This window comes from Acyrthosiphon pisum, chromosome A1 (assembly GCF_005508785.2).
Source record: "Acyrthosiphon pisum isolate AL4f chromosome A1, pea_aphid_22Mar2018_4r6ur, whole genome shotgun sequence".
Lineage (NCBI taxonomy): Eukaryota > Metazoa > Arthropoda > Insecta > Hemiptera > Aphididae > Acyrthosiphon > Acyrthosiphon pisum.
Genome location: NC_042494.1, coordinates 150,218,521 through 150,234,298, shown reverse-complemented (window position 1 = coordinate 150,234,298; position 15,778 = coordinate 150,218,521). Strand labels below are relative to the sequence as shown.

At 28.1% G+C, this 15,778-nt stretch overlaps 4 protein-coding genes across 5 annotated transcripts in view; 2 read left to right on the top strand and 2 right to left on the bottom strand.

Moving 5' to 3' along the window:
* aralar1 (calcium-binding mitochondrial carrier protein Aralar1) overlaps positions 1–1,154 on the bottom strand; it is a 6,859-nt gene extending 5,705 nt beyond the window's left edge. Inside the window, exons 1-3 of the mRNA NM_001205163.1 lie at positions 919–1,154; positions 305–364; positions 87–229 (exon numbers count right to left, since the gene is read on the bottom strand). Of these exons, the coding sequence (NP_001192092.1) occupies positions 87–229; positions 305–364; positions 919–981 (266 nt within the window). The 5' untranslated portion in view covers positions 982–1,154. The remainder of the gene's footprint in view (positions 1–86; positions 230–304; positions 365–918) is intronic.
* Positions 1,155–1,253: 99 nt separating this feature from the next.
* Positions 1,254–6,252, top strand: LOC100164082 (calcium uptake protein 1 homolog, mitochondrial). Of its 2 annotated transcripts, none has more exon segments than NM_001205165.1 (11): positions 1,254–1,586; positions 2,870–3,107; positions 3,837–3,981; positions 4,044–4,256; positions 4,354–4,468; positions 4,563–4,723; positions 4,786–4,902; positions 4,973–5,097; positions 5,344–5,471; positions 5,561–5,650; positions 5,731–6,252. In NM_001205165.1, coding segments are annotated over 10 exon segments (1,485 nt in total). In that variant the 5' UTR covers positions 1,254–1,586; positions 2,870–2,871; the 3' UTR covers positions 5,886–6,252.
* On the bottom strand, positions 5,893–7,226 carry Cinp (cyclin-dependent kinase 2-interacting protein). The gene is given in 5 exon segments (NM_001205167.1): positions 5,893–6,182; positions 6,248–6,359; positions 6,431–6,500; positions 6,591–6,765; positions 6,833–7,226. Coding segments are annotated over 5 exon segments (621 nt in total). The 5' UTR covers positions 6,900–7,226; the 3' UTR covers positions 5,893–5,985.
* A 699-nt stretch (positions 7,227–7,925) lies between these two features.
* On the top strand, positions 7,926–9,679 carry LOC103308521 (tRNA (guanine-N(7)-)-methyltransferase non-catalytic subunit wdr4). The gene has a single exon (XM_016802154.2). It carries the CDS (start codon positions 8,087–8,089, stop codon positions 9,164–9,166), a length of 1,080 nt encoding a protein of 359 aa, XP_016657643.1. The 5' UTR covers positions 7,926–8,086; the 3' UTR covers positions 9,167–9,679.
* Positions 9,680–15,778: the final 6,099 nt, after the last annotated feature.

Below are 15,778 nucleotides of genomic sequence, written 5' to 3'. Positions count from 1 at the left end.
TTGGCATGATGGCGACTATTAATTTTTGCGTCACAATGTAACGTAATTTTTTTTTTTATTTTGAAAATTTTATTTTATTTACTAACCCATCTTTGTTTGTATCAACAATTCCACTTAACAGTCGCAAAGAATCCAAGTCACTGGACGGTTCATTCAATATGCCGATGTAATTTTTTAAGAAATCTACAGAGTTGATGTATTTCTCGCCTTGCTTCTCAACAGTAGCATACTGAAAAATAAAATAAATTCTTCAGTCTAATATTATGTTTTATCCTATAAGTTTATCTACTCTAGGAAAAATTACTTTGTTGAAAACTTCCAATAGTTGTTCTGTGGTTGCTCGCTTTAGATAACCATTGTGTGCCTGTAAAAAAAATTATCAGATTACAACAAAATTATAATAATAACACCACAGCAATTATAAGAATATTTGGACACACCCCTATTATTCTTTTCATAGCCTTCTTATTACCTTTGACAACTTTTTGACCAAGTAACTTGTCAATTTAATTTTAAAAATGTTGAAATCATTAACATTGCTCTGTAAGCATACATTTGGGAGACAGACATTGGTATTTTACTTTCAAATTTGTAGTGGTTAAGGTGACCAAACAAGTTGGGTTTTGAAATGCTACTCAAATTGATTAGTTGCTTATGGCGGATACCTGTTAGCTTGAACCAAATGTTGGGCTAAATACAATATAAGACAGATGATGAATATTTGAAAGAGAACCATGAAGAGTACCTACTACAACCAAAGAAACATTGCAATCAAACAGTCAAAAATGAGGATAAAAATGATGAAAAAAATCTTTTTCAATGCGTAGAGGACGATAAAATGCGAGGTTTCACCTCTGCAGTCTACCGAACGCAGACATTAGGTATAAATTAAAGAACTGGGTGGGTATAGGTACTTACCTCTTGGCAGTGAGCTATTTTCGGCCGGAAGCCCCATGTTGAATTACGCATTCCGGTAAACATGTATCATGTAAGGTATTGTTAAAGTGGTCGTGAGCCGCGGTGTATTCGTTAAGTACAAGGCCGGCGATGAAAAATCAATTTTCTTCTTCCGTTTGTGTTGTTTTTTTTTCCGCGCGCACGACACGAATAAGCAGCTACGACCATCAACTCGTTGCGCCCGATACTATGCCAAAACGCCGAACGAGCTGATAAGAGTGTACGGGTGCTGATTATAGCGGACATGCGCAAAGAAGTGCTGCTCAGGCGGGCCCACGCGCAGCTGCTGGCTTCTTAGGTGGCGATTTTAAAAATCGATAAACGTACACGAGAAAAGGAGGAAACAAAAAAAAAAGGTCACAAACGCTATCAGTCGTATTTCCTTACGTCAGCCGTTTGTTATCAGTGTAATTCTATATCTGCATTCTGTGCGGTTCGTGAATCATAATTAATTAAAATATTTAATAATAAATAAATCGTCGCCGATTACCCAGTTGGGGCCAGTGATTATTACTTGGTAATTAATATTGTCGTTCGACCGGATTGAATCGAGGAACGCAACATCCAATGGACCGTGCGATGCCATGATCCGTCCAATCGGTTGAGTCCACGAATTAGAGAATAATCAGGTAATAATATGGTCTGATACACACTACAGTGACAAATTACTGACCATCTAAATAATTGTCGATGAGTATTTATATATGTGGGCGAAAATCCAAAGTCCGATCAATTATATAAGAAAATATACAGATGTCGATAATACAATCTTCGCGGAATTGTGTGCTCTGATTGTACAAAATATGATGACATTTCCCCCGTACAGCTGTATATTATTATAGGTTTGATTAACATTCAACGCAGCATCAGCTATTAAATTTACTTTGCAAGATGTAATATTTTACGTAGATGGCTTAAATGAATACATTGGAAAACAATAATGAACGATAACCTTTTGTTCTTGAATTCTGTTCAAAATTATTTGTTATCGTCAAGCCTATTATATTATTTATCAGAGATCAGATCAACATCAGTAAAACCAATTAAATAATGTGTCGTGTATTATTTTATTCATCTTAAGTAAAAAAGATAATTTTGGAATTATAAAGCTTATTCCAAATGAATTGTTAATTATTATTTGAGTTGTTAATTTATTATGTTACAGAATATTCAATAATTGATAATATATTTTAAGCAAATAATATTATGAAATTAATTTGTTAAATTGATTAGGTATTTACATAAAATATATTATTAGGCCTAAAACCTTATGAATGTGTAATATAAACCTAACCTGCACCTAGATATTTCAGTTGGACTATCAACACGTTCATGATCTCAAAGTATTCAGAAAATTCCACTATCTTATCACAAATTTATTTAAACAATTTTTTTTAGAAAACAATATGATATTTCAATATTTTTTTCTTATTATCTCCCATAATTAAGTTTTAAAGAAATGACGAATTAGAAGAATAGTTATTAAAACTTAAAACTAATTTGCTTTTATATATTTAAATTGTATACCTATTACTAAATAGTCTAAAATCTAAATACTAATACAGTAATACACAAAAAAAAACAAAATTAAATTATTGATACGAGATACCTACCCTAAAAACTATTTTATAAATGCATAATAACACCCATACAAAATATTAAAAGTACTTCCTTATAGGATACAGTTTATAGATTCAAATTTATTTTTTAAATCATCTAAATTTATATTTAGATATAATTTGTAAAAATATTGTCATTAGGAGACGAAAGCAAATTTAAAATTATTTAATTTAATCTTCATCTGATATTAAATATTTAAATCTGAAACAAAGTACCTATAGGTTTCATTACTGAAAAAGCCTACCTACTTAAAACAAGTTTAAAATTTAACTTAATAACATTTTTTTTTCAGATATGTGGCTTACAAAACTACGCCCAATTTTGGGTTACGGGTTACATTCAAGACAAACCTTATTAAAAAACCATGGAACATTTAACATGTTAGCTGTATTACCTGTTGCTAAATTTGATCATCGGCGTACTTATAAGAACTTTGGTCATAGAAGAGATCCTCCAGAACATCCTTTAAAAAAATGTTATATTTTGGTTTTTATAGGCTTTATAATTTATCAATTTATTAATTGGGACAAGTATGTAAATTTATATTTGCTCATTTACTATTTGAATTATTTTAAGGGGTATGAATAATATTGAAAAATTCTATGAAAATGTATTTTTTTATTTCCAATAATATGGTTTATTGAGTGGTTTGAGAACAAATACACCTTTTATCAATATTGTAGAAAAGAAGTTAACCTATGCCTGTTTAAAAGTCAATATTTTAATTACTAAACTTAATAATTTTAATTTAAAAAGTAAAATATCATACATTTTAGAGCAAAATATTGGACATTGAATATAAAATATAAAAAATCGACTCCTATACAAGTCCAGATAAACTTTCTATCTTCAATTTGTATAATAGGTGTTCATACTCTACTGTCATTCAATAGGCTATATTATTGTAAATACGAAACTAAGTTTCAGTGTTTCACTAAAATTTTCATTTATAATTAGTGTGTAAAATTCTGCGTTACTGACATGTACAGGAGCGCTCTGCTATTTATTTTATACACAGTTACTCGCACTAAAGAAAATTGCCTATATTGAACTCCATAGATACGGTTGGTATTCATACCTCTCAATATAAAAATATTATGTATTCATCACAAATATTAGCTGTTCCCCATTCTATAATATATTACTATTAATTGTACCTATATTATTCGGGTATATACATTGATAATATTCATTATATAATATATTTAATTGATCTGTTAAGAACAATATATTTAGTAATGATTTTACATATTTTTCAGAGTTATTGAGGTAGTATTTCCTCCTGTAGATGCTGACAGCCATGTTGATACTACTGATGAAAATCCAGAAGATGAAATCATAGAAGCAACTATAGACAAAAAAAAAAAAAAACCTAAACAAATAGTTGGATTTCGAGATCGAAAGGTCTTAAATGTTTTAATGACAAATCAATTAATAGTAATAATAATAAATTAATTTTATTTCAGATTATAGAATACGAGAACAGGATACGTCACTTTTCAACACCAGACAAGGTTTTTAGATATTTTGCTACCTTACAAGTAACACATATGCACTCTAATGGACTAGAAACTCATGAAGTATTTATGACACCAGATGACTTCCTACGTTCTATGACACCGGGAATCAAACAACCGGATGGACTTGGTCTTGATCAATATAAAAAATATGACCCAAAAGTATATTATTAATTAAACATTTCAATTTTTATTATAGATAGTTAAAATGTTTTAATGATCTTTAATTGTTATAAACAGTATTTATCTAATTTTCTAGAATACACATATGAGATTAGAATTGGCACTAAATGAAGACAGTATATTCTACAAACTTGGAAGTTCTGGTCTAATAACTTTTTCTGACTATATATTTTTATTAACTGTACTGTCAAGTATGTGTATCAATAAAATACATTTCATTGATTTATTGTTGCTATAATTTAATATAGTTTATTAATTATAGTATTATTTTAAATATAATTATAGCATCAAAAAGACATTTTGAAATTGCATTCAGAATGTTTGATTTAAACGGTGATGGTGATGTAGACTGTGAAGAATTTGAAAAAGTTGCTACCCTAATCCGACATCAGACAAGTATCGGAAGTCGTCATAGAGATCATGCAAATACAGGAAATACTTTTAAGGTATATAAACCTTATAAAATTGTAATTAAATTTTTCATATTTTACTTGTGTATAAATCATAGGGGGTCAATTCAGCATTAACAACATATTTTTTTGGTGAAAATCTTGATGAAAAACTAACTATAGAGAAATTCCTTGATTTTCAACAACAATTGCAGACAGAAATTTTAGGCTTAGAGGTAATTTATAATTTAAAACATTATTTATGTAACACTAATTATGTGTTTAACACTAAACAATTAAATTTAGTTTCAACGAAAAGGCCCCAGTGATGATGGAACCATAACAGAAGTAGAATTTACTGATCTACTTTTAGCATATGCTGGATATGCACCAAAAAAAAAAGCACGCATAATTAAGCGAGTGAAAAAAGTGTAAGTGTTTATTAATTAAATTATTTCATATGCCACCTAAAATAAATATTATTCATTCATTTAAAATAAATAAAATATGATTGTGTCAATGTATTGTGCCAAACACAGAAGGTTCGTGGAGATATATTGTAAATTGTATTCAAATTTAAAATTATTTTTATTAATTAAATCTATCAGACTGATTAGATAATAGATTTATTATTTTAAAAAGATATATTGATTGATTAATAATTGTAATGATTTCAGATTTAAAGAAAATACTCGAGGCATCAGCGAAGAAGATTACTTAAATTTTTTTCACTTTTTAAATAATATTAATGATGTAGATACGGCTCTTACTTTTTATCATATTGCAGGAGCATCAATTGATCAAGGTTTATTTCACTTTTTATAATAAATAATAAATAATTATTATAGAAATACTAATTAGTGATTTCTTATTGTTTTTTTTTTTTTTATATAGCCACTTTAAAACATGTAGCAAAAACAGTGGCTCATGTTGACTTAAATGACCACTTAATCAATGTAATTTTCACAATATTTGATGAAAACCGTAAGTTAATAATTTACATTACTAGTGTCTATAAAAATTTAAAACTATTTGTGTTATTAACTTTTATTTTTAATTTATAGTTGATGGACAATTAAGCAATCGAGAATTTGTTGCTGTTATGAAAAACCGCTTATTAAGAGGTTTGGAGAAACCAAAAGATACCGGTTTTGTTAAGTTTATTCAATCTGTAGGGAAATGTGCTCAGGAGAGTACTCCAAGTATTTTTGACTTGTAAAACTTTGTTATTAAATTAGAATATAGTTTTATTAATATAAATTCATATCTTTTTTTATAACTCTTAACTTATTTTTAGCTTAATTTATTTTTAAACTAACTTATACATGTCTAGTCTCTTTAATCATACAATGTAATTCTTTTTCTATGCTATGATCTAAATATGGCTGATATGTCCAACATGAAAGATAAAATAACAGAATATCAGGATCCGTGTTATCTGCTATTCTCAATAGAAGACTTTGATGTAGTTTCTGTTCTTTTTGGTAAGCTCTTAATATTTTCTCAGTTACTTTACCTGTAGAATATATATTAATGTTAATTATGTGTTTAAAATAAACATTTTGTTATTTTTAATCATACAAAAATGTTCTGTTGTCCATGATATGAAAAGTGGTGTCGAATTGCCTTTTTCTAAAACCGATACAGCTGTAAGATTCTTTAGTTTAATTTTGAGTCCTTCAACAATATCTAACTAAAAAAAAACACCAAATGTTAAAATGTTAATTTAATTTAATTTACATTGACTACCTATTTTGTACTTACCATTTGCTCACAAAGTTTTTTTAATTCCTTCACTAAACCTTCGAGCTGATCTGGAAATTTAATGTTTGACCTATGGCATTTGTAGGTATTTAATACTTTTTTTATTTTATTTCAAAAATATAATAAATTACAGAATATTCAATATAAAAATTATACTCACATTTCCATTCGCAAATTGAATATATTTGATATCACAACACATCCCCTGTCTTGGTGGATTTTCCATTGCTGCATACGATTGAAGATATCTGCTGCGGTGTCTTTTAATATACGACGGTTCCCAGTCAGATTACCGCTGTGCCCTTGTGCGGGACGACCGGCATGAACATCCACTTCTGTAACACATTTTCAGACATAATAAAATAGAACACTAAACAGCAGAGTAGTGTACGCTGCAATTACCACGAGCCGGTGATGACTTCCCGACAATCGAAGTATTCAATCCTTTGGGCCTCGGCGAATCTGACATTATGAGATGGATTTACGCACTAATTGAACTTCGGCACGATGACATTAACACCGCTTGGTCTGTAGTGGCCTGATTATTTCTTGTTGGCAGTTAGTGGTCGTTCACTTTTTAGCGCTATTTTTGCACGGCAATTTACAAGCTGAATAATTACAGTTTTAAACAAGACGTCAGACATTCGAACAATCTTATATTATAATAATAGACAATAAAATAAATATTCCCAATTATATTCAAATAGTAGTTCAAAATGTATATTTAGTAATAAATAATATTATCATTATTATCCTATATAGGTGTGATCACAGAATAAAAGTACAATCACACAATATTGCCGGCACGGACTAAGATAATATATGATTATAATATCTTAGTCCGTGATTGCCGGTACAGAATAGATAGCACCATAGAACAAGTGTGCAATGTGCATGGTCCTTATCAATGCCAATTTTGTGATGAATATTTAAAATTACGTTATCGATAATTTTCTTTTAATAAATATTTTAATGTTTGTTGAACGATGGTGTTAGGAATTTAGGAAAACCAAAACTTAATTAATCAATTTCAATAACAATAATTATTATTTATTAACTGAACTCTGGAGTTAATTTATAGCAAACTTTTTATCGATCATACAAGGCAACACTGAATATCGATATTTAGTAGCTACCACGGACTAAGATAGTATGGTTGCCCAACGAACTATAATAAGAAACAATTTAATGATGCTCATAGTTTCTTTTATTATCAACGATACTCTAAAAGCTTTTACTAGCGCTGATAGCGTAAAAATTAAGTACTAGCCACTACTAGGCATACAAATTATATGTTTTATATATATGATTCAATATTTAAACGCTTGGAGCGCCAATGCTCGGTTCCGCTAATCATTGTGATAACAAGGAAACTCGGAGCAACACTTTATTATGGTTCGTTGTGCAACCTATCTTTAATCGTGGTAGCTACCCATTTAATTCCAACAAAACGATTTAAAAAATAATTTTAATTTTGGTTATGTTTACCTATTTTATAATAGTAGTTACCTATTTAAATTTGGAATATTTAGTTTCTACTTGCTGTCAAATATTGTAAATATTTTTCAAAATAAAAATTGTGACTTTTGTCTTAGTGATTAATATAAATATTAAATTGTGCTTATTAAAATTTTAATATTTTGAAATATTATTAATATGACGTTTTGTATGGCTGTTAGTGAAAAGTCGGTAGTAGTGTCGTCAATAGATGTTGATAAATGTTTTGTATATTCATTAGACAGTGGAAATGTGAAAAATCTCACTGAAAGTTTAGGCGAAGCTTATAAAAACATTCCAATCAACAACCGTGACTTGCAAAAAGCATGTGCAGCGTTTTCAGCTGACGGCAAACTGTTTGCGTACAACCCGAACAAAGGTAAACTTCTGAGCATCTGGAATACCACAGACTGGACGTTGGTTGAAAACAAAACACTTGCAAAACATGCAACAAACATAGTTTTCACACCCAAAACCAATGTAATTATTGTCGGTGATAAAAAAGGTGATGTTTATGCATTTGAAGAACTCCCTGTCCGTATCCTGGGTCATTCGTCTATGATCCTCGACATAAGTATTAGTGATAATGAAAAGTATATTGTTACGTGTGACAACGATGAAAAAGTACGTGTCTCACATTATCCAAATGGCAAGAACATTGTGCATTACATGATGGGGCACGAGGCGTACGTTAGCGGAATTTGTTTATTGAACAATTTTATCCTATCTGGCTCTGGTGACAGTACACTGCGTTTGTGGGACTTCGATAATGGTGATCTTCTTGATAAACTGACTCTGCAAACTGCAATTCAAAGTGTTATTGAAATTGAAGATTTAGCCGCTATTCAATTATATAACTCTAAAGAAATTAATTTCATTAAAACAGAGAAAAAAGAAAACAAATGGTGTATTAAAAATTTAAAAACTATTCAATTTGAAAACAATGTTTTGGATTTGGCAGCATATGGTAATCAATTGTGGATATTAACAGGTAACTCTGTTCATAAGTATACTATTGATGCTAGTAATGAAATCATTTTAAAGATTGAGGATGCAGAAATGTCACATACATTTGAAACGTTAAGTAATTTAGTTAAATCATTTGTGTGCTTGGAAAATACTAATTTGATGATTTTTCTTTATAATAAAATGATTGATAAGCAAAAAAGAATTGAACAAAATATGAACAACGGTACACCTCCAGTATTACATCATACAAAAAGGCTTAAAACCGCATAAAAATTTTAACATTTAAATGATGTATTTGTTAAGACTGTTAATAGCTATTATTTTTATTCTGGTTCAGCAATTAAGTTAATGTGTTACATCCAAATTATGTTTGTAAATATTTAATATAGACTTAAATGTTATAAGTAAACTATAACATTTATATATTTAATATGTGATTCTAAGATTAATACTCGTCGCTTACTAATGAGCAATTGTGTTTTTGCTATACACAATAACTAAACTGTTCAACTTCAAACATCCTAAGAAACGCGTTGTTATGACTTATGTGTTTTGCTGATTACTATGAGTACTCTAAATTAATTATTTTGTTATAAAAATGCATACATTATGTTGTTATGTGCAAGTGATACCCTTTATTACTTACACATTCATTGAGTATTAATTGTGAGTTGAAAAATAATAATAATAAAAATATATTATGTACCTACCTATATTAATATTAGTATACATACATAATGCATTAAAAATCTGATTACAAATAATATAATAAATTTATGATAATATTTTATTTTTTATTTTGCCTTACTTGCTTATACCCTATATAATTGGGGGGTAATCGTAATCCTAAGTATTAAAATATATTGTACAATTATAAGAAAGATGACTTCCTAGTGTGTCGCAGCATGCAGTATGTACTGTGTGGTAACGTTAAAAATAGCCAATAACTAATTAAAAAGTTAATTAATACCTAGTGTTACCATTAATAAATAAATTCAATAATATTGTGTAAAAAGTCAAAAACCTCAGATAATTCAATACATTTACTATTTTTATTCTACAAGTGCACGTGTATGATAAAACAATAATTAGTATTAACTATAATAGCGGGTGTGATGGCCCCCCGGCACACATGAATGAATTTATTTTCCAACGATTTGTGCTTTTACATTTAATTATTTTATGTCTGCGTTCACCTATTAGGACAGTAAAAATGGTTCTAATTTCTACTTCAGCATCTTTTCTGATAGAAAAGTGTATTTAATTGGTACCTTGTTGGGTCAAAACTCAAAAGTAAAATAATTCGCAGTTGTTTTCGAAAGCGTCGTGAAAAACAAAAATAAAAGTAATTTTACACAAAACCAGTTATCGACAAAATCGATTATGTTTTTCTGTTGTAACTCAAAAATGAATAACCATAAAAATTAAAAACTTTATATTTTAACAAAATGTTTATATTACATAATATACCTAAGCATTTTCCTTACAAGATAGTCAAAATATATTGACTCTTTTTGAGCTTTAACAATTTTTATTTTTAAATATCGTCAATAAATAATTTTTTCTCTGTCAAGTTGAACACAGATCCACAATACATTTTTTTTAATACGCATCTAAAGTTAAAACTAACAAAATTCATTAAAATTGTAAACATTTAAAAATAGTACAGTACCTACTAAAAAAAATATTATAATAAATAATATTCATATACACGGGTATAAGAAAAATGTAATAGTTCTAATTATTACTAAATGGTGATGATGTACCTAGCTAAAAGCTCAAAAAACTAAATCAGTGACTGTAAATATCGTTTTAAGATGATAACTTGGTCTTCATTTTGAGGAAACTTGTTCTGGAGATGAACCTAATTGTAATGTGTTAAAATATTAAATAATGCTAATATGCTATAATGTAAACATAATGCAGTAAATAGTATAACTTGTGAAAAATATTTTTTACATTAATAATTGGTGAGATTAATAATTAGCCCCCACGACGTAGTTCTAATATCCTATGGAGAGGTGGGTAATGGCCAATGAGTACCTATAAGTTATTGTTCATTGCCATACCTAAAAATATTTAGTTCGGCAACACTGGGCTCAGACAACACCTTAAATATGGGTAAGGCTCTACATATCATATCTATAGTGCCCTAATATGGGGGGTATAGTATTGATAGAAGGAAGATAGTACATTTTATTGGTATGTATAAGTGTACAATATCAGAAGAGGTAGGTCTCCTACAATTACCTATTTGAACACAATTTTTTTTTTATATGCGTATTCTGTTTTGGGCAGTATATTTAGAACCTAAATATGATCATCTATAATAATTATAATTACTATAGATTGCTCGACGCTCCCTACTATTTGGTTTTATATTTGGTCTAAGAACACATCTGTCATTTCAATTTTTCCCGAAATATAGAGACTGAACTGATTTTATTACTATTATAGCATATAAACTAAAAGTTTTCAATTCAAATAATATTATTTATAAATTATAAACAAATATATTATAGTTTCTACAATGATATACATGTATCTAAGCACCAACGCGTCGACACGTAGTCGACCAGACAGAAATTCATTGCGGCGAAAGGATTTTTAAAACAATTAAAATCATCAGATACTTATATAATGCTTAAAATAGTAATTAGTATTTTTAAACATATGGAAACAACAAATACAATATTACAAAGTAAGTCTTTTATTGTCTTTATATTTTAAACTTTCCGTATAAATTTGGAACACTTTGGAAGATACTATTTCAAATATATGAGAGATGTATTCAATATTTTATGGGAATCTGCAAAAAACGAATGGTCAGATTTAAATTAGATCAAACGAAAAATGCCTCTTAAATATGATAACAGTACAGTACCGAGTCCTTTTTATTTACACCTGAAAGTAAATATAACCAAATATATAAAGAAATTATTGACCATATACTATCTGGTTTACAACTAAGATTTAATTCTGAAGTTCGAATTTTTTTGAGTGATGTTGAAATGTTTTTTTGTTGATCCAAGTATATCACCACAATTAATTTGCGAATTTTATAAGGATGAATTAAATATTTATAAACCAAAACTGCACAGAGACATGTTTCTTGATATACTACTGAAAGATCTTTTTCTATGCTAAGAAGACTGAAAAATGATATGAGAAGTAGGTACTATGACACAAAAACGTTTGAATGATTTGGCGATTCTCAAATGCCATAAAACAATTGTAGAATCTTTGGACCTATGCAAAATAGGAAATACTTTTTTAAGTAAATGTTCAACAAGAAAAAATACTTTCGCATTAAAATTTTTAATTTAATGTACTATTGTATAATAATAAAAAAATTTTTCATGTAAATAATTTAAAAAAAATTAAAGCAATAAAGAAAATTTAAATAATATACATGCATAATATTTTATTTTGCACCCTAGAGGAGTATTAAAATAGAGTTAAGGGACAATTCGGTAATTACCCCTCCCGGTAAGCAAACTACAGCATACTATAGAATTTTTTTTCGCTTAACAGAAGAGTTCGCCCCCGTGCTAATATCTAAAAGTCGGCGCCTATGAAGGCAATGACTATTGTCTATTAACTATTTATAATTATAATTTATAATTTAAGAAAATATAAAATGCAAAAGTATTAAATAGTGAGATACTGAGATGATATGGGTAAGAATGCCAAAAATTAATATAAATGGAACGAAAAACCTGAATAACATTCATAAATCATACCTATCATTAAATGGAAAAACAGAAAAATAGATACATTTTAATATACTCTAATAATGGGTAATAAAATAACGGTTAACGTAATTTTTGGAAACATTTGAATAATTTAATACTTAATTGAATTTGTATCCGAACCCGGTCCTTGATGAAAACTAAACGAATTCAGTGAAATTCGCATGTTTAGGTTAGGTTAGGTGTAAAGTGTACCTACTTAGAAGAATGTTAAATGAGGTAGGTACCTAGACCTACCTATAGAATGATTTTAGTCAGACCGACAAAGGTGGGCAAGTTAATGAAAATAATTAACTCAAGTTAAATTAAGTTTAGAGGAAACAAGATCGATAGGTAAGTTAAAAGTTAACAGTTAACAAATTATAAATTGAACTCGATAAGTTAAAAGTTAATATAGAAAAAAATATCAACTCAACTCAGTTTAAATAAAGTTAATCTATTTTTTTTTTAATTAGTATAGTATGTAAATCACATAAAGAGTGAATGTGTCTTTCTAATTTCTAATTTATTAGTTATAAAAAACAATTTTATTGAACTTTTATCATAATGTACCTACACTAGGGGAGACCCGGGCATAGCGCATATGGTGTCCAAACTATTATTTTAAGAACTATTTTTAAAATAATCATAAATTGACTTCTCAAATTCATTATTTAACCATTCAAAAAATTTAATAAGCACTCAATTAATAAAAAAATGAAAAATTTTTAAAAATGGAATTTTATTCACTTTGCCCGGATACCAGGGCACAAGTGAAAACATATGCTGGACAAAGTAATAATGAATGAGATAAATAAATAATTTATGTTACTCCAATTAATAATTGTATAATATGAATACGAACACATATTAATAAATTCACTCACAACAAAAAAACAACATTTTTAAATGTTATATTTAATTTTTCATAATCATAAAAAAACATAAAATATAAAATTCTTCTTGGTAAAATAAAAACAAAATAAAAAATTATCTTTTCATATTACAATATAAACACGAAATATGACATTTTCAGATATTCTTCATCAAATAAAAATAAAATATTTCCTAAAAAGATGATATTTCCACTTTGCCCAGATTGATTTTTTTTAAGTATACGTAATACGTAATTTAGGAACTTGTGTTTAATAACTATATAAACTTAATATAATTATGAACATAATAAACTAAGTTTAAAAAAGTTAATTTATAAATATTATTTAAAAAACATTAAATTCTTATCATGTATTTTTTAAAGAAATTTAACTATTTTCGTATAAACGCTTGTATGGTGAATGTAAACTAGTGAATGATACTAAATCATCATCCCAGCAAATACGATACACATTGATGCCAACTTATATGCTCATTATTATTTAATCACCAATATTCAAAAAGTTATTAACATTATTCACTTTGCCCAGCTATCCGCTTTATCCTGGTCTCCCCTATATACCCTTTAACTTTTACTTTACTATTATTTACTAATTCAAACTATACTCGTCTCAAATTAATAATTTAACAAATATATTGTTTTATATCGTATAGCAATTGAATGTTATAATATGTGAAGATTAGTACATTGGCCTTCATATATATTATAATAGTAAAGTTATAACATTAAAACATAAGAATTGTCAATTTGTAATTTAAAATTATTAATTTTATTAAAAACATTTATAATTGCAACTCGCATAATAGGTATATAATTTACAACTTAATAAAATATATTAATATACACAAAATTATGTTATCAAGAAAAAGAACAGAAATGTTTGTGTTTTTGTATTGGATTATTTTTATTTTATATTGATATAGTAATATTTACGTATAAACGAAAAATTTCAAAACGTTTTTAACTTGATGGATTTTTTTAAAATCAACTGATAAAAGCTAAGTTATTTCAACTGTAAATTAAACTATAGTGCGGCCAACGAAATTAGGTGGGTGATTCTAGCGCCACAAGTGGCGTTTTTTGGTAGGGCTATATAGTTATAGATGGCGTGCCTACTAATTGAGTGTAAATATTAGGTATGCCATTAACAGTTCCAATTCGGTCCTCGGTTCAAACAGGAAAAAAATAAAATAGGAACTTATTACCTAATTAGTAATTGATCTATCACTTCATAATTTGTAAGTCTATATACAAGCCCGGATTAAGGGGGACCACGTCCCCGGAGCCTACGTATGTAAAGGGCCTTCTCCGCTTAAAATTATATTGAATGGTGGTTTGTATTTTTTATAGTGCCTAAAGAATTGTTTTTTCTTTTGAACTAACAAACGTTAGGTCTTGTCACCCGCCTACCATGTTAACGGTGTTTCAAGAAAAGAAAAATCATAAAAAAAATGTCCTGATAATAACAATAAAGGTATAACTATACTGAGTGGTAATAATAAATTTCGTGTTGAAACAGATCATGTATTAATTGATAAACATTGCTCAGAACTGGACAAAAGAATAAATGTATATAGTGTAGTAGTTGAACTTTTTATTCTTAACTAGACTACATGTTTAGTCTACTAATGATGTCGAGGAAAGTGTTAATAAATTCATTAGTGTTTATAAAAATTATGTTGATGATTCAATCAAATATGAAGTAGTACATTTCAAGCAGTTTTGGGGTCAGTTAAAACCAACATTTGATGGAAGTGAATGGATGACCGAATGTTATATTATCATTAATATTTTCCCTAACATTCATATTGCTATAAAAATATATCTTACCATTCCTGTTGCTATAATTGTACCTACTGCAGAGAGAGCATTTTCAAAGTTGGCCGGAATTAAAAATAAAAATAGATCAACATGCATTCAACACAAACACAAGATAATCTGTCATGGTTAATGAGATTGTCTACAGAAAATGATATTCTACAACATTTAATATTTGCTAAGACATTAAAAGCATTTGCTACACAAAAGGCTAGAAAAAACACTTTTATATAAAATTCTAATTTCAATTGTGAATATATGTATTATAATAAAAAATAATGTTTTTGTTATACTTAATTAAAAAGGTTTAAATTTGTTTTATCATACATTTTCACTATTTTAAAGAGTTGTTTTCATCGGGTTAGCATATCTTTGCCCCTGGGCCCCCGAAGGTTTGAATTCGAGCTTGCTCAACAGTCTCCGCTTCTACTGGTATGG

What these genes read in the sequence shown, in the direction of transcription:
- LOC103308521 (XM_016802154.2), top strand. Translation starts at nt 8,087, where the DNA reads ATGACGTTTTGTATGGCTGTTAGTGAAAAGTCGGTAGTAGTGTCGTCA.